This window comes from Podarcis bocagei (genome assembly GCF_964188305.1).
Source record: "Podarcis bocagei genome assembly, chromosome: 6".
Lineage (NCBI taxonomy): Eukaryota > Metazoa > Chordata > Lepidosauria > Squamata > Lacertidae > Podarcis > Podarcis bocagei.
In genome coordinates this window covers 51,835,183-51,861,049 of record NC_138130.1, presented here as the reverse complement: position 1 = coordinate 51,861,049, position 25,867 = coordinate 51,835,183, and the positions used below count along the sequence as shown (strand labels likewise).

The following is a 25,867-nucleotide window of genomic DNA, read 5'->3' as shown; positions in this document are numbered from 1 at the left end:
ATGTCTTTGAAGATCTGTACAGCTGAATTTCCAATTTGCAGGGCCTTTTCAAAGTGTAATCCTAATATTTTGTCTCTTTCCTCCTTGGATCTGAGTGTAATCAGACAGTCTCTCGGTGTCTTTCTATCTTGCTTTTTACCCAATCTGAAGGCAGTCGTAATTTTGAATTCGTCTTCCTCAAGGTCCCAGCAATCCGCAAACTCCCGTGTCAAGTATTCCACAAGGCTGTCTCTTTCATTCTCCGGAATCAGTCTTAATTTTAAATTTCTCTCTTTCCTCTGTAACTCCCACAAGGCCAAAGTTGCATCATGCTCATAGACCTTCTTGGCAAGCGGCTCTAACTTCTCCTGTGTCTCTCCGGCAGTGGCTTTGGCCTCCTCGGCAATTTGGCGCGTGGTGGCGTTCTCCTCTACCAATTTATTTATAGATTCTGTATTCTGGTTTAATCTTGCTGATATTTCTGTTAATTTTTGTGTGTTCTCTGAAGTCTGTTTTGTCAAAGACTCCAGGGTTTGGTTTATCTTGAGCAGGGCCTCTGTCACAGCTTCCATAGAAACGGCTGCTCCTTTGTCTTGACCTGTTGTTCCTGCTGATCCGGCTGTTGCGCCTGAGATTGAGCCTCTTTTCTTTGCCTGTTGCAGCTGCAACTGTTGTTGTTGTTGTTGTTGCTTGATCTTGGCTCTTGTGACTATCTCTTCTTGTGGGCCACTCATGTCAAGGTCAATTCCCACGGGATTTGTTCTCCCTTGGAAAATTCCACTGTCTTAAGCCGTGCCGAACTTTACTTTATCCTCTAGAGGGAGCAAATCAAAATGGCCATAGAGCGAAATTTCCAAATACCAAAACAAAGGAGACAGTCCAAAAAGTAAAAAAAAGGGGAGCTTAACACAGTCAAAGTCAATGTTACTAAATACTTATAACTTCAAATTGCCACAGTTGCCCAATTTATACTGTTTCTTCTTATAATATGCAATAGTCAGGCAGTGTGGAAACTTTGTATCAAAGTATCACTTCACAGGGAAAAGTCAGTTCAGTGTACTAAGAAGGCAGACCGTTTCGTACTTTCAAACAGATGAGACAGCAGAGGTTTTTTTCCTCCAAATAAATCATGCAGTTAATGGTCAGATTCACCTCCCCTCTGCCCTGCTTGCTAGAGGGGAGATCAAAGGTTTAAATGTCCGGTTTAGCTGATCAAAGGACAGATTTAAACGGATGCAGGTTTAGAGCTCCGTTGCTTTCGCTTTCATGCAGTCGGGGGGAGGCAGACTTCCTTTGTTTAAATCTCCCCCGTTTTTAGCCCAATTTTTAAAATTGAAAGAGTCCCGGTTATTTTTCAGTTCTTATTCACGGGGAATCAGTCCGAATTTTCTTTTCAGGAAGGAATCGGCGCTCTCCGCTTATGGCGACGCGGCTTCACTTCGCAGGCTGGGTAGCGACTCTCAGCACCGCGCTCACTCCCGATGTCGATCCGTAGCCTTTAAAAAGGCTCTTTCACGGTACCGGGGGGCGCGAAGGTGCCCACCGAGTCTCCTTGTTCTCAGGCTTCAGCGCCTGGGATTTTAGGGGTCCCCCGCTTGCCGTAGCGGGTAAGACCCGAACTTGCGAAGCAGTCCTTCTCCGGAGCTCGGAGCTAGGACCGCCATTAAGCGCTGGCACCGACCGGAAGTCCCTCTAAGAGAACCAGTTTAAGCCAACTGTACTCAGCTTCTCTGAAGGAATAACACAAACATCATGAACCTTCTGCTTGCTTCTTTCACGCAGAGAAGCTTCCAGAACCCTCTTGAATTAAGTGGAATAGGAATGTGTAGGCTTATGCCTTTTACTTTGCCAGAGAATTGCTTACCCGCGTCCCCAGGGCCGAGAAGAGAACAAAAAAAGTTCCAGGAAAGTTTCTTCTTTGGAGAAAAGAGTTTTATTGCAAATCTGTGCATAGTGACAGTCAGCAGAATAATTTCTGAAATCTGACTGTGTTGTTACCATGTTCAGCAAGCATTTTTATACCTGAAAGCATTCACCCTCCTCCCATACCTCCCCCCCAAAGCTCCCCCAATCAGCTGGCAAGTTTTCAACTCATTACCTTTTAGGGCATATCAATCAATCAATCAATTTCTTTATTCGACCGATAGTCAGAATTAAAACATTACACAATAATTATAAACTATAACATCATAGGAGATACATAGGTAAGGTAGGGCCACAGAAATAGACCTCTCACAGATAACCCACATCAAAGCATTCAGTTATACGTTTCCGACGCTTGAGTGCCAGGAAAAGAAATTTAGCCACTGACAAGGTTGTTTTCCCAGAAGACTTATTTAGCAGATATGCTGTCTGGATTCCTCTTTGTCGGGAACTGAGCTGGGGTAAGTATGGAGTTATAAGATACTGTCTTAAATCGTTGTAGAAGGGACAGCTCAATAAAATGTGCTCTGTGGATTCTACCTCACCCAATGCACAGTGGCATAATCTCTGGTCATATGGAACTCCTCCATATCTTCCCTTCAGGACCGCCGAGTCAAGAACATTCAGCCTAGCCGCAGTAAATAGTCTGCGGTATTCCACGTAGTGGATATCCGCCAGGTAGCGAGCTGGGGCAGCCCGATACAACTGCTCCCCCAGAAACAACCCAGGTTTCACACGGGCTATGTCCTCCTGTCTGGCAATATCCCTTAATCTTTGCGCGATCACCGCCTTTGCGTGGCTATACGTCATGGACTCTATATAAAGGGAGGACAACCCACACTTCTGCACTTCCTCCACTATCTCCCCTTCCCATGGAGATTTAAAGTTATCCCTCAGAATCAAGGGGGCCAAACCCACCGGTCTGAAACAGAGCTTGAGCCATAGCCATAGCTTCGCTTTCAGGGCCACATACCTAAAGGCTTGGCAACCGGTTTCCAATCTCATGATCGCGCCTGCCACGGAGGGGGGGATCCTGAGTATGGCCCTGAGGAATTGGGTTTGGATAGATTCCAATTTTTCAAAATCCCTACGTGAGCCCAAGGCAATGCCCACCAGCAGAAGAGGGAGGACTTTCATTTTAAAGAGACGTAAGGCAACATTGACAGTCTGTGCCTGTTTCTTGGAGTACAGGGTTCTAATCGCCAGGGCTGCTTTGGATGCGTTCGAGGCTATGTATTCTCTGTGCGCCAGGAAGGACCTATTTGATCTTACAACCTGACCCAGGTATTTGAAGCAACTGACCTGCTCTAAAGGAATACCATTAATTGACCATAAATTAGGTTTCGGTCGAGCAGCAAAGACCATTATTCTGGTCTTGGCATAATTTAATTGGAGCTCGTGTTGGGTCTCATATTCATGAAGAGCTCGAAGCATCCTCCTTAATCCGATGGGGGAGGTAGCTAATAGGGCGGCATCGTCCGCATACAGTAGGACATTTAAGGCTCGTCCTGCCAGTTTTGGTGGATGGAAATCAGCATTTGCCATATGCACCACTAGCGAATTAATATAGAAGTTAAACAGAGCAGGGGCAAGCAAACAGCCCTGTCTTACCCCCCTAGTGGTGGCAACCGGATTGGAGACTAGCCCCTTACTATCTATCCTAATCCTCAAGAGGGTATTTGTATGCAAATTAATAATCAGCAAGAGAAGGCGGCGGTCGATAGATGTCGCTGCCAATTTTGTCCATAGCTGGTTCCTGGGAATTAGATCAAAGGCCTGCTTAAAGTCTATAAAGGCGACGTGGAGGGCTTTTAGGCCATTGCCAGCGTACTTGGTGGCCAAGTGATTTAGGATTAAGATCTGGTCTGTTGTTGATCTTCCGGGGCGGAAACCCGCCTGCTCCTCTGCGATGATATTGTTGCTTTCCATCCAGGTCGTTAATTTGTTAAGTAGAAATCTTGAATAGATCTTCCCAATAACATTTAGCAGGCTAATTGGTCTAAAATTGGCCGGGTCTGTGCGCGGCCCTTTCTTGTGAATTAACACAACCAGTGCAGAGTTCCAGCTTGGAGGAAATTGTGCTGTTTTGTTTATATAAGTAAAAAGAGCTGCTAGAGGTGGACACCACCAATCCTTATTGGCTTTAATAACATCTATGGAAATAAGATCGTCTCCGGGTGCCTTGCCCGCCTCAAATTGGCCTATAAGTGTTTCCACTTCAGAGCAGGTAACAGGATCCCACTCTGGCAAGGGGGCCAAATCTAACCTTCCTCCGCTGGGTGCGTGAGCTGCATATAAATCGGAGAAGAAGCTTTCCCAGGTGTCAGCTGAAATTTGAGGTTCTATCCTTGACAACGGTCTACCCAGGTATTTGGAAATTTGGTGCCAAAAGGAGGAGGGATTTCTGTTTTCTGCAGCTTTTAGAAGGTTCTTCCAATCATTTCTTTCTGCCGCAAGCTTCTTTTCCTTTAATAGTGCTTTATACCTTCTCTTGAGGTTCATAAGGTGACTGCTAGGTGCGGGGTCATTTGATGCCCTATATGCCAAGAATTCGTTATATAGGTTGTTCTTGAAGAGTCTACATTCCTCGTCAAACCACTTTTTATGAGAGAAATGGTTACTATTCATTACCGGGGTCTTAGCCAACGAAGGTTTTAGCAGTTCTACTAAATTGTCATATATTGGCAGTGGCTCAACTGCCTGGATAAGGGAGTCCCTTGTCTCTTGCAGTTGGTCAGACCAAAGGAGTTCATTTATCCGTTGAGCCATATTGTCGGTCCATTTTAGGGCAGTGGGCCTCATCTGAAGCTGGTTATTTGTAATAGGCACACAGGAATAGATAGCCAATTCTCCATCCAGGGTCAGAGAAAGTTCTAATGGAAAATGGTCACTTTCCAGCCTCGTTACCACCCTAAAGTTGGAAATTTTGGGAATTAGGTCTACTGATGTCCAAATAAAGTCTATGGTAGAGGCTCGGGAGCCTGACCAGAAAGTAAATTCGGCAGGGTAATCAGAACTGAGAGCTCCGTTTAAAAGGTGAAAATTAAGAGCCATCAAGGTTTGTCTACATTTAAAACCTGCATATGTAGCAACACTGTCTTTAAAATTCCTAGGTAAAAGGTCTGAGGTTAAAATGGGTAGTGAGGGATATTTATTATACTTAGCAAATAATGATTTATCAGAGTGAGACAATCGGCCATTGAAATCTCCTGCAACTAGGAAGGTGGCTTCAGGATATTTCTCTAGGAGAGTTTCAAGAGTCTGTTGAATTTCCCTCCATCTTTGGTCCACCAGGTTTTTCTTATAGATTGGGTGCAAATAAACATTAATCACCACAAACACTTCCTCCGCTGTTTGTAGCTTTACACCCAGCATGGATGACAACTGGATGTCGATTTGTTCCACCTGCAGGTTTAAGGCCAAAGAAACTAGGGTAGCCAACCCACCTTGTGGTCTGCCAGATGATAGTAAATTCTGTTGTGCATTCAGGTAGAAGCCCTTATACCCTGATAGGGAGAAGCCCTCACAAGCCCAGGTCTCTTGCAGCAAAAGAATATGACTGCCTTTTATGTAGGCGACAAAGGATGGATCCATCAGCTTAGGTTTAATGCCAGCTACATTCCAGGATAAGAAAGTAAGTAATCTCCTGGTCACCCCTTCGAGTCATGCTGGGCCTTGCGGAACCAGCACGGCAGAATCCACCTGGGAATGCACGCGGCGAGGGGGGACAATAGGCTGGAAGAAGGAAGTAATTGTAGCTTGCTTACCAGGCAATTTCCGAGCACCACTTACCGCAGCAGCAGCCATGGTTTGAGGCTTAATTATTGGTAGCTGCAGGGATGGATTCTGGTGCACAGGAGTATCACTTAACGACAGGTCCATAGACTCTACATTTAAAGTATGCTCTAAGATTGAGGGGGGTGGGCCTTTTGGATCTGCGAATGCTGTAGGGAACATGCAGTGTAAGGCAGGTGGAAGGCATCCTTTTCGGTTTGCCTCCAAAAGAGCATCCAGTCTTGCCACAGCTTCCGAGTTTGACCAGAGGGTTGTCAAATCTTCCACTGTATCCTGCCCGGGCTTGACATCCCGAGGCCGTGTACAGCCAGGTTGCAGATCAAAGGTCGTTAAAGCAGGTACCACTTGGGCTTGTGTAGACTGATCTACAATTGGTGAGGAATTCATCTTATTTACATGAGCATGATCTTCTGAGTTACGGAGACAGAGTAGCAACTCGTCCAATCTGTCTGTTATCTCTGTCCGCTCCAGTTTTGGCAATTGGGAGAAGGATAGAAGTAACTCACGCTCTGTAGAATTCTCCAGATGTATAGCCTTTGTCAGAGAAGGCAGGGGGGCGTCAATCCAGCTGATTAGATCTGCGGCCAGGGGAGTTGGGGTCGTGGCAATTGGCGGACCCTCAGCCTTATCTGCTTTCTTTTTGAACAAGCAGTTTGGTAAGAGGGGGCAGATCTTGGTATTGGTAAAGACTCTTGTAGCAAGGATTCCATAGTTAATTAGAAGGCTTCTTGAGGACATAATAAGTGCAGGGAGCTTTTTGGTTTTAAAGGAGAGCAGCACTCTCTGCCTCTGAGGTCTGCTGCTAATATGATCAATATGCCTCAGGTCAATAGAGCTAGGGATTACCCTCAGAAGCTCCGCTAGGTGTCTCCTTATATCACTCTTATAATGCCAGTTTATTACCTTGCCTCTAAAGGGGCAAACCGTTAGGCAGATTTTGGTAGCTTGCAGCAGCAGTTTGTGAGGAGGTGCAGACTGTTGTTCCTTCTTATTTTGCTCACCTTGCTCACTTTTCTGATTGCCAGCAGCTTGAGGAATTATACAGGAGGTATGAGGTAAAACGGGTGCTCTGGGCATTTGTAAGGGCTTCATCTCAGGTGGTACATCAGGGGAACTGTCTTTACCTGTTAGGGATACAAGCGAGATAATCTTCTCCAAGGATCCTCGGATGTCTTTTATGTATTTAAAGATATAGTCCACTGTTCTAGCAACCAGGTCTAAAGTAGATGAGTGTTCAAATAGTATCTCATCAATGCAGCCCCCACGGGCTCCAGTGCAAACACTCGAGTGGATGCCAGCATCACCACCGCTTGAAGGTCTAGTAGGCAGGTCATCAAAAGGTTCCTTCACACTGGTTTCCCCGTCATTCATCTCCGCCAGCAGTGCGAAAGAGTTTGAAACCGGGACATTAAAAACATCCTTTGTACCTTCAGATTCGCTAATTTTTGATTGTTTAGCAAGAGGCAGGCATCTCAGTTCCTCTGTGTCGTCTATATCTCTGGAATCTCTGGTACGTTTCCCAGTTCCTCTCCCACAAGCAGGGCTGTATAGTTGCTTAGTCATTTCTCTCTTCATGCAACCGCCCCAGTTTCAAGGTTAATGGTTGTCTCCCCGATAGAAAAAGGCGTCCTCCTACTCACTAATTTAAAACTAAGACTAAAAACTAAAAACTAAAAACTAAAGTTAAAAGTTAAAAGGTTAAAAGCTTTCTATGCTCATTAAAACAATGTTAAAAAATAAATCAGGGAGCTCACACTCACGCTGACTAAGTGCCGTTCGCCATCTTGGATACCATAGCTCTCGATAGCCATGTTCCTTAGGGCATATCTATATTTGCTGGCTAAGGCTGCTAGCTAAGCACTTCCCCTGCTGGTTAAGCATTTTCTCTGCTCAGTAAGCACCCCCTCCCACCTCCTTGTACACGTGTCTTCTTCTTATCTTGCATTACTTAAAAGCAGAAGCAAAGCAGGAAACATCTTGCTAGTGGTTTTCTAGTTAACAGCAGTTTCTGGCTAGGCAGGAAGTGACCTTCTGACCTGTAGCTAACATCAGCAGTTCCAAATAGCTGGTTAGGCAGGAAGCGGCCTCCTGACCTGTCTGTTTTAGGCTTTTGCAAGCAACTGCAATTTTTGGCTGTTTAGCCATTCTAGCAGAGTGCTGGAATTTACTATGTGTAGATAATATTAATGATTAACTGTTCCCCTCTCCCTTCACTCCCTCCTCTTCTTCTGAACAACCTAATACTTAGGTTCGATCTGGGGTATGGGCCTATACTCCCTCATCACAGCGATGACCGTGGGTCCTAGCTTTCGTGACAGGAGTCTATGCATCATTTGCTGCAAGCATTGCAATAAGCAGGGGATACAGAGGCAAAGAAGCAAAAGGATTAATAGCGGTCCTGCTAATAATACTATAACATTCCTGAGCCAACTGCCATCAGGGAGCCAGGAATACAACCAACCCCATGCATCACTCCCTGTGGCTTTCAGCGGGTTTTCAGCTATCATTGTTTCCATGTGGTTGATGGTGGCTGAAATACTGACATTATTATCTGGGATGAACATACAACAATGAGAATGAACCAGGGCACAAACCCCACCCTTTGAGGCCAACATCACATCCAAAGCATAGCGATTCTGTAGGACAACCTCCCTCATAGCAGTCACCTCTCGATTGAGCTCCTTCAATGCTTTTATGGTATCATTGAATAATCCTTCCGTCCAATTGGCCAGCAGATGAAGATCTCTATAATTCATGGCTGCCCCTAAAGAAGGTAGCAGGGCTCGTGATATCTGGGTCCCAATATAGTGGTTAATAGGTGTATTAACTGCCCTGCGGTTACGCAGCCTGAGAGATGTTGGTAGCTTTTCCACCTTATATAAAAGGGGGATCACCATTCCCAAGGTACAAACCCCAGTAAGATCTCGGGGAATAGTTTTGAATGCTGCATCGCCACAAATCAACCATAGTTCCTTCGGAAGAAGGCGACTGGTGTTTCGGCGTTGCTCTGACCACTGGAAGGCTTGCGAAAACAGAAGGCTTATGTGCCATTGCTCCTCAGTGAAGTTTAACAGGGCTATAACGGAAGAGTTGGATCTAGAGCTTTCGTGGAGGTGGTGCATGTCTGTCAGTAACTTGGAGCTAGTATCAGATTGATAACACCGGGAGGTATTACCATAAGGAAAGAAGGCGGTACAGGTCCTATTGAATACAAAATTTAAGACATATTGGCAATTGGGGTAAATCCCCCTTGGATTTGGCCCTTCAGAAAAATTTAAACAAATAAAGGCTGGCTCGGACAGGGCTATTTTTACAGGTGGCCATTGAGCTTCCTCGGGATTCAACGTATTTTCTATGCTAAAGATGGTATCAATGGGAATTCCGTGTAGCATCAAACCTGGCCGTTGTGCATAAGGTGGTATATGCATACACAGCCAACAATCGGAGAGTTGTAACATAGTAGCGAACTTAAACATATCCTTGATGTAAACATTGTCTTCCCACATCTTATGGTAATCTTCTCCCCTGGATGTCTTGTTTAACAAACCTGTTCCCCCTTGGCCTTGCTTGCCAGTCCTTGCCTCTCCCCCTACAATAGCTAACATAAGATATACTATGAGGATCATCATGGGGATAGAAGGATCTGGCCGTCGTCTCCCGCAGAGTCTGTGACGCTCATGCCAGCAAAATAAAACACACATCCATATGACAAGAGCGGTTGAGATAACCCCTATCCACCAACCCCAATCCTTCCATGGTTCCTCCCACCAATATTCAGGGGGTGTGCTCATTGTTGAGGCGCCCACTGATATTTGTGCCCGACTACCTGTTGAGCCTCAAGGATGAGAGCCCACCGGTGAGCTGATGCTCCCACTATGTGGGTCAATTTTTCTACTAACCCTGTTGGGTGGATTGAACTCTCGTGCTGTCTCTCTTACTGGCACTCGTTTAGCAATTTCAATGTTAAGGCTCCCACCCCTGCAATACTTGCATCAAGATAGGTTCCGTCCCATCTATCACCTGGATTAAGAGTAGGACCTGGTCTATCAAATGAGGTTGGTACAGTGCTCTACCTCCCAGATAACAGTTGATTACCCTCCCACAGCAGCAAGAGCGGTCCAGAACTCGATAGAGTTCGATCGTTTCTGCAACTTCCCGTATGAGCACTATCCACGCGTGTTGGACAGTGGTGTGGGAGAGGAGCCACAACGGGGCAGTGGGGTGTCTCAATACGGCAATCTCATCAAACCCCAGCTTCCAATAGCCGAAGAGCACACCATCTCTTACCACCGGCAAGACGAACCACTCGTAGCAGAGGCCAGCAGGCCAATAAGGGCGGTATGGCTCAGTGGGGTCAGGGCTGTGGGACATAGAGCAGATAACAGAAAAAAGAAAAGAGAAAGTCCTTATGGAAATATTAAATGTCCTGGTGGACTTCCTGGATTAGTCCCGGCACGGGTTTTCACGTTGGGGACGCTGCCCGCGGGCGCCCCTCCCATCCAATTCTTCAGCCGTGCGTAGAGATATCAGCTTCCGGAGTGATATCAGCAGGGCGGTTGTCTACCGGGCGTCTGGAGATGGTCAGCCGAAGGGAGTTCTCTGGATCTGGTGTTACTGTCCAATCTGAAATGGCTTTCTTCACTCGAGTATGGTGGACCCACGGGGTGATGCCGGCAACCTTCACAGCAGTAGGGGTAGAGAGTAGCACGGTGTATGGTCCCCTCCAGCAGGGCTGTAGGGGGGCTCGCTGCCAGTCTTTCACCCACACTTCGTCACCTGGCTCGAACTGATGGAACGGTTCAGTTAACACACATGGGGTGCGAGCCTGGGTCCACCTGTTGAGATAAGAAAGAACTCGGGAGAGTGACTGTACATAATTATTCAATTGCACATTTTGGCTAACATACGGAGTTAACATTCTAACATATGGGACTGGTCTCCCAAACAGAACTTCAAAAGGTGACAAGTGGGTCCGCTTTGACGGAAGACTGCGGACCCTGAGTAATGCCAAGGGCAACATGGTCACCCAATTAGACTTGGTTTCCTGTGTCAGCTTGGACAGCTGATTCTTTAGAGTCCTGTTCATTCTTTCAACCTTTCCAGAACTCTGGGGTCTATAAGCAGTATGCAGCTTCCAGTTGATCTGGAGTGCTTTAGCCAGTCCTTGTAGGACTGCATGAACGAATGCTGGTCCATTGTCAGATCCTATGGATCTTGGCAACCCATAGCGAGGGATGATTTCCTTAAGCAGGCACCTGGTTACTTCAATTGCCTTTTCAGTCTTTGTTGGCCATGCCTCGACCCATCCGGTGTAGGTGCACACTGCCACCAGCAGGTAGCGATATAATCCACAACGGGGTAATTCAGTGAAGTCTACCACAAGATCTTCCATTGGTGCAGTTCCACTGTGCTGAACTCCCGGGGGAGCCAGTGGTCCGGTTCTGGGATTATTCTTTTGACATAGCAGGCATTTCCTGGAAACCTGGGCTGCCAGTTGATAAAGGTGGGCTATATAGAAGCACTTTGCCAGCTGCTTGGTGGTAGCATCTGGCCCCATGTGGGTTGACTCATGGTACCTCTGAGTTATCTGTCGAGACAGGGACTCTGGAATCCATATCCTGTCATCAGGTGTGAGGTACCATCCTTCGTTGGTCAATGTCAACTCCTTTTTTTTTTTTTTTAATAAATTTTTATTGGTTTTACAGCATTTTTTAAAAAGAACAAACAAACACTGAACAAAACAAACATACAAAATACTTTCAAAGATATTTTCATAAACCTCTTTTCTTGGACTTCCCCATACCCCCCCTCTCTGCATCCCAGTGTCCATATTTGAACTAGCAACTCCCAGTTGTTACTTTCTAATCTTTGTCGTCTTAGTCCTCCTTTATTATCTAACCTTGTATCCCTGTACCCTGTTACTTCTAGCAACCACAACATTTTAACATTCGTTGAGTTTATAGTAGTCCTTAAGATAGCTCTTAAATTTTTTCCATTCTTCTTCCACCATCTCTTTACGTTGGTCACGGATTCTGCCTGTCATCTCAGCCAGTGTCATATAGTCCATCACTTTCATCTGCCATTCTTCCAGAGTAGGTAAATCTTGTGTCTTCCAATACTTTGCGATGAGTATTCTTGGGTCAATGTCAACTCCTGGGCGTCTGCAGTGTCCCTTTCCTGTTTTGTGTAAGCCGGCTTGTCAGCGGTGCTTAAAATCTCTTCTGGGATCAGTGCTCCAATGGTCGGAGCTGGGGCCAGTTCCCGGGCTGCTTCCTTGGCCACTTTGTCTGCCAATCGATTTCCTCTGGCCACTTCCCCTGGTCCAGTTGTGTGTCCATAACAATGGATAACTGCTACTGCTTCAGGCTCCCATACAGCATCCAGAAGGTTCAACAAAGCTTGTGGGTGGGCCACCTGGTTTCCTCTGGAGGTAAGCAAACCTCTTTCTTTCCATAAGGCTCCATGGGCATGTAAAGTCAGGAATGCGTACTTAGAATCTGTATAAATGTTTATTTTCTGATCCTTTGCCAGGCTCAGGGCTCTGGTAAGCGCAGTTAGTTCTGCCAGCTGGGCTGATGTTCCAGGCGGGAGTGACTTTGCTTCGACCACCTGGTCGTCCAGGGCTACCACTGCATAACCTGCCTTTCGCTGCCCAGCCTCGACAAAGCTGCTTCCATCCACAAACCATGAAAGCCAGTGGGGGTTTGCCTCGTCGTTGAGATCAGGCCTGCTGGAATATACTTCGTCCATTACTTCAATGCAATCGTGCGTCTGCTCCTCACCTTCTCCTACCGGCAACAGGGTAGCTGGGTTGAGGGCGGTGGTGACCTGGAACTTCAAGCGCGGGTGCAACAATAGCATCTGGCACTTCCTCATCTTTGCTTGGGAGAGGAAATAGGTACCCTTCATGTCAAGCAGTGCTGGGACTGCATGCGGAGTCACACAAACAGTGTCTTGGCCAAAAGTAAATTTGTCAGCTTTGTTCAGTAGGGTGGCTACTGCCACAACTGCTCTCATACATGGCGGTAAACCTTGTTCTGTGGGCGTCAGGCGCTCAGATAGGTATGCCACGGGCTGTTGCCAGCTCCCCAATTTCTGGCATAGCACTCCCTTCGCTGTTCCCTGGTCCTCATCCACAAACAGGGAGAAAGGCTTCTCAGGATTTGGGATACCCAGTGCTGGTGCTTGCTGCAATGCCCTTTTCAGATCCTTGAAGGCCTGCCGTTGCTCCTCTCCCCACACAAAGGGGTCCTTTTCAGTTCCTCTGGTTGACTCGTGCAGAGGCTTGGCAATTGTGCTGAAGTCAGGGATCCATATTCTACAGAATCCTGCCGAGCCCAAGAAGCCACGAAGTTCTCTGCGATTCTTTGGCTCTGGAATCTGGATAATGGCTTGCTTCCTTTCTTCTCTTAGGGTCCGTTGCTGATGGGATATATCAAATCCAAGGTATTTTACAGTGGGTTGGCAGATTTGGGCCTTTTTCTTAGATACTCGGTATCCTGCTTCAGCCAAGTGATTTAACAAATCCTTGGTGGCTTTCATACACGTGTCCTCGTCTGAACAGGCCAAAAGAAGGTCATCTACGTACTGTAACAAGACCCTGTGTGGGCTGGTGGGGAAGCTAGACAGGTCCGAGGCCAATGCTACCCCGAAAAGGGTTGGGGAATTCTTGAAACCTTGTGGAAGCCTCGTCCACGTATATTGCACCTTGGTGCCTGTTCCTGGATCCATCCATTGAAATGCAAACAGGGGCTGACTTTCCTCTGCCAGACGGCAGCAGAAGAATGCGTCCTTCAAGTCCAGTACCGTGAAATAGCAGGCAGTAGGAGGTATTAAACTCAACAGTGTGTAAGGATTGGGCACATTGGGGTGGAGGGTTTCCACAGCCTGGTTAACTAATCTAAGGTCTTGGACCGGACGGTACGAGCCATCTTCCTTCTTTACTGGCAAGAGTGGGGTGTTCCACTGAGACTGACACTGTCTCAGGATGCCATGGCGAAGCAACCGTTCCAAATGTACCCATACTCCTTCTGCAGCACGCCGGGGGATAGGGTATTGGTTCACGGCCACAGGGTTAGCAAATGGCTTGGGCTTAACTATTACAGGTGGGATGTTCATTGCCATTCCGGGTGGGTTGCTTTCTGCCCATACACCAGGGTTAACTTCTTGCAGGAGGTCCTCTGGAATAATCCCCTCCTCTTCTTTTACCATCATTAGGCGCCAGTGTTCCCTTAAGGGTACCTCTAAGGAAAGTTCTCCTGTTTGCCCTGTAGTCATTGTCACTTCTCCTGTCGGTTGAAAGGAAATCTGGGCTTGCAATTTGGATAGCAGGTCTCGGCCTAATAGTGGGATCGGACACTCCGGTATATACAAAAACTTGTGTTGGACCACTTGGCCGCCCAGGCGGCAGATAACAGATTGCAGGAAGGGGGCTCTTTGTGATTTCCCTGTGGCTCCTATTATGTTAATTGTTTGCTTGGTGGGCTTGGACACTGGTATGGGCAAAACAGAGTGGGCGGCTCCTGTGTCAACCATAAAGGGGATGGTTTGGTTCCCTGTTTGTATTTTGACCATGGGCTCACGGGAACCTAAATCAGCTGGGCCCGGTCTGTCCTAGTATTCTTCCTCCTCTCTCAGGCTCATCATGCCGGGCTGCCTTTGGGCTGAGGGGTACCAGGGAGGTCCCTGTCCACGTCCTCTACCCCTGCTGGCATTTGTCGATGACCAAGGTCTCAGTTCCTGTCCAGGTCCCCTGGGGATTGGGCCTGAGACTCGTTCTCCTCGTCCTCTTCCTCCTAAGTGGGCCTGTGGGCATTCTCCTTTCCAGTGCCCTTCCTGCCGGCAGATGGCGCACTGATTCCTCCCCAGGCGGCCTTGCCCTCCTCCCCGGGCACTTCCTCTTTTCTGAGGGATGGGTGCGGTAGCCTGCAACGCCATCAACTTCTTTGCTTGATACTTCTCCTTTTTCTTTTGTTCCTCTTCTTCCCTCTGATTGTAAGTGGTTTGAGCCAGTTCTAACATCCACTCAAGGGTGTGGCCCATGAACCCCTCGTTTTTTTGAATCTTTCGACGGACATCGGCCGCCGCTTGCGCCACAAAAGCAGCCTTTACAATAAGGGCGTTGGCAGCCTCATCTGGGTCTACTGGAGTATACTGACGGTAGGCTTCCTTCAGGCGTTCCAGGTAAGCCCCTGGGGCCTCTTCATTCCCCTGCACTACCTCTCTGACCTTCACAAAGTTGGTGGGTTTCCTGGCTGCTCTCCTCATACCATTTAACACATTCTGGCGGTAGGTAGTGAGGGTTTTCTGGCCATCAGCAGTCTGATAATTCCAATTCGGTGTACTATCAGGGTATCCTGTTATAATGTCTGCATCCGGTGTTCCCTGTGCTCTCATGTGTACTCGGGCTTCAACATGGATTCGCCTAGTTTCTTCTGTGGTTAGCAGCGCATCCATCAAATACTGCACATCATCAAAAGTGGGATTATAGGTTTTAAAAATCCCTTCAAACAATTTTATAATTTTTGCTGGATTCTCCTCAAAGGAAGGTTTTTGATTTCTCCAATTACAAACATCTGCACTTGAAAAGGGTATATGCTGGACCGTGTAGGTCCGTGGTACCTCCACCCCACCAGGCCCTGGAGGTCCCGGTGGGTCATAAACCCTTCGGAGGGGCATTACTCCTGCTGCCTGACCCTTCCTGGTTTTCTCATATTGTCTATGAGACATAACTCTCTTCGCCGCCTCTCCCCACTTACGTTGCCATTTCTTTCTCCTGTCCGGGGTACAACATTCTGCTGCCTCAACTAACAAGGGGCTCACATCCAACTTTTCCGCATAGGGGCTCACGTATGCCGTAATGCGTTCCTCTTGTCCCTTGGTCCACTTCTTATTCTCCTCAGTCCATCTCATCAACTTCTCTATAAATTCCTCATCATCTCCTTCCTCCTTCTTTTCCTCTAAATCATCATTCATTAACAAGTCGCTGTCTTTTTGTTCTGGGCTTGATGGGGGGCTTGCTTGGGCTTGGGGGCCAGTTCCTCCCAGTGCTTGGGGACCTGTGCCTGGGGGATTTGCTAGAGGGGCAGTTGGTGGAGCATAGGGTGGTGGCGGTCTGATGACTCCCCCCTCCTCATCTTCTGGGTCTGGTATAACCGGGGGCTTTTCTGCCTTCCCTGCCGGTCGAACTGCACAAATTGTATTTCGTGGGGTGTCGCCTTGGCAGGCTTTCAACCATGGTGGATTCTTTTCTACATTGGTTTTCCAAGTAGAAATGTAGGGGATTTGGTCTGGGTGGACATTCAATATGTTCTGATATAATGGGCTGATTAGTTGCAAATCAAAGCTTCCTCCTGACGGCCAATTAGTTTGTGCGGGCCAATCAACTTCACATAATGTCCTCATTCTCTGTTTTCGCAATTTGATTCCCCAATCATCATGCTTTGTGGCCGCTTTCCAGTTGTTTAAAAAACATTCCAGAGGACTACATTGGCTTGCCCCCGATCCCATTTTTCAGATACTCCGCACCTAACCGGGCTGTAAATTCTGTCACACTACACACGATACAGATTGTGGTCTGCACGAGGTCGCCCTGGCAGAAAACGCACAATCCTGCAATCGCCCGGCCAAGGGGAACGCTAGGCCCCGGCCCACACTCAAAATTCACTCACAGGAGTATCTGAACATGCAACATACAACACACAAAACACACCAATACAATTTCCCCCCTGTTTCCCTTTTTCCCAACCTTACTGGCGGCCCCCCCCCTGTTGCCAGGCCAGTTCCCTTCCTGGTAGCACTGTACTGCTATGCCCAGGTGAGGCTGATCAGGCCTCTGGCCCTTACCCTCGGGCCCCTAGCCCTTTTCCTTCGGGCTTACCTTTTCCTTTCCGCTGCGGATTCCCTTCCCTGGCCAGTCTTGTCTTTTCTCCCTCGACCGAAGTTCCTGCTCAGGAGCGGTGTGGCCGGTTTCCCCCCACGAATTGGTAGGGTGCGCGCTGAAAGCCTGCTGACTCCGGTCCGAGCTGTCCACCTGGTCGAGCCTGGCTCTCCCCGGGGCCCCTGGGGTGGGGCAATTCCCGGCCAATGCACCAAGCTGTAGGCTTATGCCTTTTACTTTGCCAGAGAATTGCTTACCCGCGTCCCCAGGGCCGAGAAGAGAACAAAAAAAGTTCCAGGAAAGTTTCTTCTTTGGAGAAAAGAGTTTTATTGCAAATCTGTGCACAGTGACAGTCAGCAGAATAATTTCTGAAATCTGACTGTGTTGTTACCATGTTCAGCAAGCATTTTTATACCTGAAAGCATTCACCCTCCTCCCATACCTCCCCCCCAAAGCTCCCCCAATCAGCTGGCAAGTTTTCAACTCATTACCTTTTAGGGCATATCTATATTTGCTGGCTAAGGCTGCTAGCTAAGCACTTCCCCTGCTGGTTAAGCATTTTCTCTGCTCAGTAAGCACCCCCTCCCACCTCCTTGTACACGTGTCTTCTTCTTATCTTGCATTACTTAAAAGCAGAAGCAAAGCAGGAAACATCTTGCTAGTGGTTTTCTAGTTAACAGCAGTTTCTGGCTAGGCAGGAAGTGACCTTCTGACCTGTAGCTAACATCAGCAGTTCCAAATAGCTGGTTAGGCAGGAAGCGGCCTCCTGACCTGTCTGTTTTAGGCTTTTGCAAGCAACTGCAATTTTTGGCTGTTTAGCCATTCTAGCAGAGTGCTGGAATTTACTATGTGTAGATAATATTAATGATTAACCGTTCCCCTCTCCCTTCAAATGTTCTCTACACATCAGATCGATACTTTCTGCACTAAGAAATGTAAACAGAAGAACTGTTTTGGGTAGTAGAAGGTTTGCTATAAAGGAGCAGGGAGGCCAGAGGATTATCCCAATGCGACAGTTTTGCTAGACATGTTTCAGACACTTGCATCTTCTCTGTTTGGGAATCACTTGCAGCAACCATCATCAACATAGCTGGGGCTATGGGAGAAACAGTACCTTTTGGGGGCGTTAATGATGTGAACTCAGGTTTTATATTTGTGTGAATAAACCATATGTCACAGCCTCCGCTGTACCTCATTTCCAAAGGAAACACAAACTCTGGTGAAATGCATGGAACTCATGGAATCTCACACTGCCTGGCGATTGGGATGGCGTGCAACAATATTTTGTGGCTCAGTGAGCTTGGCAGTTGCCACTTTTCCTTCTGAATGTACATAGATTGTCTCGACTGTCATGAAAATGTTTGTTAATTTTTTCAGATTTTATGAAGTTAGGAGGGTTTATCTTTGCAACTGTCTGTGCCTGGTACTTTGGATCCCTATTGGCATCTATTATACCTGAAGACTCCTTAGCATCAGCTTTCAACGACCTTCAGAACATTGCTGAGAAACCAAAACTTAAAGGTATGTGATCACATTCTCCTGGATGTATTTTAATATTCTAAGGCACATGGTTATTTAAGTAGAAGTTTTGTAAAAAATAATAATGACTTCTGTCTCATGTGCTACCCAAGTAAAAATGGTCTGATTATTTAGTAGAGTAAATCCCACCCCTTCAGACTGTAAGAATAGTTCTTTGCCTCTACCTGAAATATGCAATCATTGCTGCACCACATCTGCTCTCTACATCTCCTTGATTATTAAAGGAAGCACCTGACCTTAACATTTACATCAGTCTTTCCTCACCTATGTTCCAGTTCACTGACTGCAAAACATTGAGGGTGATCAGATAAAAGATCTGGGTTGGCAGCAGCCACAGGTTTGAGGAAACTATATTGTTTGACATCAGCACTGGTTAAGATGACTTGTCACATGAAGAAGAAAAACCTGCTATACTTAACAGTTATAATTTACAACATGACAAAATAAATGTTGGCCGCAATCCAAAGTGGAGTTAAACATGGTCAGACCAATTACTGGTAATTTTAGTGGACATTAGCATGCTTAGTTGTGTGTTGGGCTTCAACTATGAATGATGGTTGCCCAGTGTTCAAAGGCCTTCCTATCTAATGTACTTTTCAGCACCACTCCCAAAAAGACTGAAATGTGACCACTGGTCTCCATGTTCGCCTGGGAGCTATGCTTATCGCATACTCAGTGGTGGTGGTCAGAAGTCCATCGCCAAGATCTGTTTTGAAGATCAGCTGTGAGTACTGAACAACACTTAAGGCCAGCTTTGCCATTTATTTATAACAGAGTCCATTGGACCTCCAGTGGTAGTTGTAGTGGTATGAGAAGGTAGGAAGTTTTAACACTATTAAAACTAGGGAGGAGCCATAGACAATCACTCCAACTGCTGCATGCCTTTCCTCTCCATCTGTAGGTGCTTCAGTGTACAAGTATAGACACAGTATATTTTTAATTCAAGGCATTCCTTACTTAAATTTCATGCATTCCTTTTGGGGGGAAAGAGGGCCCTTTTGGGGGAACTGTACCAAACTCCCCAACCACCTTGACTTGGGCCTTTGGGGAATTAATATATAGACAGTCATGGACTACATGGGGCAGTGGTCTCATTCTGTACAAGGCAGCTTCCTGTGGACATGATTTTTGGAACCTTCACACTATTTTTATTACAATTTTTTAATTGTCTTCAAAACCAACATCTCAAGGCAATTTACACACAAGATATTTATAAACAGTTTTTTAAAAAAGCTTTTGAGAAACAGACTAAAATTCTAGCAAATGGACGCTTGCAAATACTGTACCCATTTATCCAGCTAGGAATAAAGCTACAGTTCCCATAGAAAAGGATGCAATGAGAGTGAAATTGGTTTAAACTTATTCAAGTGTTCCACTGATTAAATGGCTAATGGTGTTGTTTTGTCACAAAAGTGGGTTGTTGTTTTCCATTAGTGCATTGATGTAGGAGTAAGTTCTATTGAAAAAGGTGAGACTTGCTTCTAAATAGACTACCCACCCTACACCTGATGTGAAACATGGCAGAAGGTGAGGGCAGTAATTTCAAGGAAACCACTGGGAGCTTAAAGTGAGCTTTTAATGGTTCCTTTGCTGAAGCTAGGTGCACGCCCAATGTCCATCATGGGTATTGCAAGTACTGTACACCTTGTTTCAGCAGGGGAAAGCAGTTTCTGTTGGGGGGGGTAGGGTATCCATTTTAGCAGTGTTTCAACAGAAGTTTCAAAAAGCAGCATGGAACTGTTAGAAAGCCTTATTGCAAACAAAGGACAGTGAGTGGGCTGATTTAAAGAGCAGTGTGGGGCTGTTTGCAAAAGGGCTTTCAAAAAGCCCCACACTGTGCTTCAAAGTCCTGACAGAGTGGGGACAGAGTTTAACATCACCCTCTACTGTTATCTCATTATTAAATACCACAGGAAAGCACCTCCTGTCTGCCATATTTCCCAGATAAACACTTTGTGTTTCCATTTCAGACTTATGAGCAAAGAAAGTAAAAATGTTGGAAGAGGAATAAATGTTGCCATTGTGGACTGTGAGTAAAAAGACACAATCCTGTATGTGCTTTTTTAAAGAAATAAAAATGCTATGTCAAAGTGGCTATGAGACTGTGAACCAAGAAAGCAACACTGGGAATCTCGTCTCTGCCATTAACTCACTCTGGTGGTCTTGCCTTGGCCTGTCTGCCATGATTGCCATAAGGATTGCTGAGCTACTGTCTTGAAAGTGTTTGAGCACTCATTAAAAGTGCTCTTTAAAGACTTTAGTGGCCATTATAAAATGTATAATTTACAACAGTGATACCTCACCTGCTTTGTCTCATTTATAGTGCTTATCATAGATTTTCCTGAGTGCTCTTCCTTTTGCACACAACACAACTTGTAATTCAGTGAGTTTTATAAGGAGCCATGGATTCACAGAATCATAGAATTGTAGAGTTGGAGTGGACCGCAGGGATCATCTCGTGTCCAACCCCCTGCGATGCAGGAATCTTTCTTCCAACATTGGCCTCGAACCTACTACCCTGAGATAAAGAGTCTCATGCTTTACCAACTGGACTTTAACTTTTTGTTTGGATCTTAGGATTTATATCATTATAGATTAGGTGTTTCCTTAGATAGAAACTTAGCAGTGTAACTGAAATTTGTTTATTTTTGGTATCTTCCCTGCCAACTTTTGCAGTGGAGCAGGACGCAGGTGGCACTGTGGGTTAAACCACAGAACCTAGAACTTGCCGATCAGAAGGTCGGCGGTTCGAATCCATGCGACGGGGTGAGCTCCTGTTGCTCGGTCCCTGCTCCTGCCAACCTAGCAGTTCGAAAGCACGTCAAAGTGCAAGGAGATAAATAGTACTGCTCCGGTGGGAAGGTAAATGGCATTTCCGTGCGCTGCTATGGTTCACCAGAAGCGGCTTAGTCATGCTGGCCACATGACCCAGAAGCTGTACACCGGCTCCCTCAGCCAATAAAGCAAGATCAGTGCCGCAACCCCAGAGCCGATCACGACTGGACCTAATGGTCAGGGGACTATACCAGGACTATACCTATACCAGGAGCAGGGATTTATTTATTTTTAGCTCTGGGATCTTTATCTGGCCTCAGCCCACCGACCAACTTTAGCAGGTGGGTGGGGCAATCCATTTGTCAGTCTCATGTCACTTAGATGTCACATGATTGTCAGGTGGATTGTCTCCCCCTCCCTACACACACACCTGTAGAAATCCCTTGTATTCTCCATGATCCCGTTTCAGCATGGGAGAGCAGGGACTGAGCACTCTTTGCAGCACTTTCTTCCACCCTTTTAAAGATCACAGCTGGAACAATCTCTCTCTCTCTCTCCCAAGATCACAATGTGTATGATAGCAGTGTCTCACACAAAATGTAACTGACCTGTAGAAAAGACTCTGTAAACTGAAAACAAAGACGCTGTGTGTACTTTTCTTATCTATGGAAATCTTTCAATGAAAACATTTTAAGCAGGAGGGACGGGGACAGACGACTGCTGCAAAGTTTGTGTGCTTTAAGTCAGTCCCCGCTATATCACACCTGTGCACTGAAGAATGGACCTGAGCAACAACAAAGGTGCCTGTTTTCTCACTGCTGTGTGACAGAGCAGTTTTTGTCAGAGCTGATGTCTAAAGTAGACATAAGCTCCAGTGTCAGGGACAGTGCTTTCTTGCAGCAGTGAAGAGAACAAAACTCCAATAAAAGCAAACAGACCGTTTGTTTTGTAAAGCCTTCCCCATGCTGATCCTTTGGGAAGGTTGGAGGGATCAACGCAGGGTGGACTTTCCAAGAAGGTCCCACACATCAGCTGAACATCATCAGTGGCGCCATCTGATTGGTTTGGAGAGAAAGGCCTCATGGGCCAAACTAGACCCACAGGTGGGCCTGGATTGACTCAAAGGCCAGAGGTGCCCACCTTGCCTACACATAGATGCACAGACCTGCATATATAGTGCATGATGTGTGCTTATTGCCCTCTTCATTCTAAACTAAACATTTTTGTTTGGGAGATTTTGGAAACATTTTTTCTGTCTTGTTTTCTTTCATTTTTTTAATGCATTCTCTTCCTTACAGATAACACTGGGAAGCTTGTTGATGCAAAATCTTTTGACATGTGGCAAGGAGGTAAGAGGCATGTCTATGTTCAATATTGTTATAAAAGTGTTTGCCAAAAACCCTCATGCAGTTATGACACTTATGCAATATCAGAGAGTAGAGCATGTCTACAGCAGATTGTTTGGATCATGGACATACGACTCAGCCTTTACTGAGGCTCCCATCCCAAGCACTTTCTCTATATTGCTCCTTTTCCTTCAGTGGAAGAGAGACATTGAGTTGGAAGGCAAGAGTTTTGGGGGGAAGGAATGTCAGGGGAAGGGAGAATCCCTTTTCCAGTTCGCTGGAACTGAGACCACCCTGTTCTACCCACGAGTGAAACTTTACTCAAAGTTTTCTTGGGTCCTGCCTTGTCCGAAAAGAGCAAGAATACAATGTTTGAGGGGGAAATAGCACATTTATGTAGGTTTCTCTCCCCACTGCCATTAACAGCATTCTCCAGACCACTGGCTGATTTTGTCCAAAAAGCACCCCAGAAATCTCTGCTCCTGATGGTGACCTATGATGATGGAAGCTCAAGGTAAGCAAACAGATTTATGGCCCTGTTTTTAACATAGCTAGTGGTTTCACTTTGCAGACTTGAGAAATAAGGTAGCAAAATATGTGGTGGTATGATAAATTTTACCTCTCATCTTACCAAATACACTTGAATTTTCCTATACAGTATACATACATGGACGCCTTGGAGGCCACAGTCTGGTGTTCATGTCATATTTTGAGGAATGTGTTAAATATTGGCTTCAAAACTCATTTCCTCAAGCAGTTGTTTAAAATTCTAAATTTATTTTTTAATATTTCTTTTTCTTTTATTTTTAATTATATAGCACCACAACAAACAACAGGTTATAAAATACACTGAGACAGAGGGTATCTTGGGGCATTGTAACATAAGAACTCAAAGATTTCTATATGATCCAGATACAGTCTTACCTTAGAAGTCAAACAGAATCCGTTCCGGAAGTCTGTTCAACTTCCGAAACGTTCGACTTCAAAAGCATGGCTTCTGATTGGCTGCAGGAAGCTCCTGCAGCCAATTGGGAACTGTGGAAGCCCTGTCAGACATTTGGCTTCCAAAAGAACATTAGAAAACCAGAACAATCACTTTTGGCTTTTGATCGTTCGGGAGCTGGTACATCCAATTCCCACAGCGTTTGGGAGCTAAGGTACGACTGTAATTAACTTCTAAACTTCACTTAGACTTCTAAAGTGTCACCTGGTAGCATCATGACTGATGTGACTGATATATATTCGGGGGGTGGGGTGGAGCAGGAACATAGGGGAACTGAGTTCCTTTATCTTTTTTTGAATTAAATAATTATTTTTTGTTCAGGGGTTGGGGCTGGAATGATATACACTCAATGCCTGAGCCAAAAATCCACCTATATCTCTAATCACTAAAGTTGTGGCCATTTGTAATCCAGATCATTGTCTGCTTGAGTTTATTACGTAATCACATCTTACATTTAGCCACTGCCTCGTGTGTGTGTGTGTGAGTGTGGTAGTGCAACTGGGCCCTAAATAAACAAACAAACTTACTTCGTATTGAGTACCCACTCCTTTCCCTCCAGAAAAAAAAGCACTAGATATACTTGTGCAATCATTAGTTTTATCCGTTTGCATAATTTTAAAACAGGAACACAATATTTCTCTGGTGCAGAAACTTGATACCTGATGCTGGCTTTTTTTGGATCCTTTGTTCCTAAGGGATTGCCAACAACTTGTTCATGTTATTATGTATTTTAAGGGTGGCTTTAACAGAATAAATAAGACTGGTAGTGTTGCAAGCAGGTGATAAGGTGATGCATGGAAATGAATCCATTTAATTCAGTGGGATCTTTTTCTGAGTAGACATGCTTAGGATTGTGCTATTAATTCTCTTTATTTCTATGTGCTAAAGAAAACATTTTAGGAAGAAATGAAATCTGAATAAGAATATCGGAAGAAATCTATCCTATCCTATTCAGACTTTAGCTTTTAGCAAACATGAGTTGTCAAAGGTACAAAATTCAGATTAATCCTTTCTCTCTCACATAGGTTAATGGAGGACGCGGAAAAGGCAATAGCAGATCTAGGAAGTAAAGAAATAAGGAATTTGAAATTCAGGTCAAGCTGGGCCTTTATAGCAGCAAAAGGTTTTGAACTGCCAGCCGACACACAAAGGGAAATGGTAAGACTTGTGTAAATTAAGAGACTCAAAAATGTATATGGATGTAGAAAACACTTGCTGGAACCGCAGAACTTTAAATACTGATGTGTTTCATGTAGTCTAGCTATGTTCTATGATGGACATCCAAACAAATGAAATAAAAGCTATCCATATTGGCTAACTTACAGTAATGGAACCGTAGAATTAGAGAGTTGGGTCATCTAGTACAACCCCCTCCAATGTGGTAATCTCAACTAAAGCATCCCTGAAAGATGGCCCCTCCGACCTCTGCTTAAAAATCTCCAATTAAGGAGAGTCCACCAGCTTTTGAGGGATTCTGTTCTCCTGTCAAACAGCTTTTACTGTCAGAAAGTTCTTCCTGATGTTTAGCTGGTATCTCCTTTCTTGTAACTTGACTACATTGGTCTGAGTCATCCTCTCTGGAGCAGGAGAAAACAACCTTGCTTCATCTTCCATGTGACAGCCCTTAAGGTATTTGAAAATAGCTCACCATATCCCCTCTCAGTCTCTTCTTTTTATCAGGCTAAATATGCCCAACTCCCTCAACCGTTCCTCATAAGGCTTGGTTTCCAGACACTTTATCATAGGGTCACCCTCCTCTGCACACAGTAACTTAACTAATATTATGAGAGTATATTACCGTCCACTTTTGTAACAGTTTGCTTTAAAATCAGAACAGGGCCTTATTAGTTTAGCATCTTTACCATATACCACTTAATTGTCTGATTTCTTTCTGCTACTTAGTATGTCTTCCTGCAGAAACAAAATAGAATTAAGATGTTGCAAAAAAAAGAAACCTGCCAAAACATTAACTCTTAAAGTCCAAGATTAAGCTCCATATTCCCTTATTAGGAGGTGGTTCTTTGAATTAATAGGCAATTACAGTCAATATTTGATTTAGTTTTTTAAAAAAAACAAAAACGCCCTGAGAAAGTTTATTGATTCACTTTCTAAATTCGTTTCAGTTGCTTTACTATTTCCATTCTGCATGTCCTTAAAAAGCTCTGGCTAGGTATCATGGCCTATACACCCCCCAAATGTATCACATGCTCAAAGGTTTACTCTAGTGTCAGCTCCTTAGATATTTGCCCCAGGATAATATAAGGTAGCTAGGGGTATCTAGGCTGCCCACTGACTTTTCTTTCCTTCCTGGTCTCTCTCCATTTTTTGAATGTACAGTCGTACCTTGGCTCCTGAACACCTTGGGAGTCGAACATTCTGGCTCCTGATCGAAAATCAGAAGTGAGTGTTCTGGTCTTTTTTTGGAAGCCGAATGTCCAGCATGGCTTCTGCTATTGTTTCCAGCACACCTGTGCAATCGGAAACCAATTCGGAAACCGTGCCTTGGTTTCTGAACATTTCGGAAGTTGAATGGACTTCCGGAACAGACTCCGTTCGACTTCCAAGGTACGACTGTAATGTCAAAATACAGATACATTGTAGTAGACATTATAGAGGAATGCTATGAAC

At 45.5% G+C, this 25,867-nt stretch overlaps 1 protein-coding gene across 2 annotated transcripts in view; it reads left to right on the top strand.

Annotated features, from left to right (window-relative positions):
* FAM3B (FAM3 metabolism regulating signaling molecule B) overlaps positions 1-25,867 on the top strand; it is a 36,641-nt gene that overhangs the window by 9,030 nt on the left and 1,744 nt on the right. For both annotated transcript variants that reach the window (XM_081199133.1, XM_081199134.1), the window contains exons 2-7: positions 17,954-18,097; positions 18,716-18,839; positions 20,086-20,144; positions 22,189-22,239; positions 22,663-22,750; positions 24,265-24,397. In XM_081199133.1, coding sequence (XP_081055259.1) covers positions 17,954-18,097; positions 18,716-18,839; positions 20,086-20,144; positions 22,189-22,239; positions 22,663-22,750; positions 24,265-24,397 — 599 coding nt within the window. The remainder of the gene's footprint in view (positions 1-17,953; positions 18,098-18,715; positions 18,840-20,085; positions 20,145-22,188; positions 22,240-22,662; positions 22,751-24,264; positions 24,398-25,867) is intronic.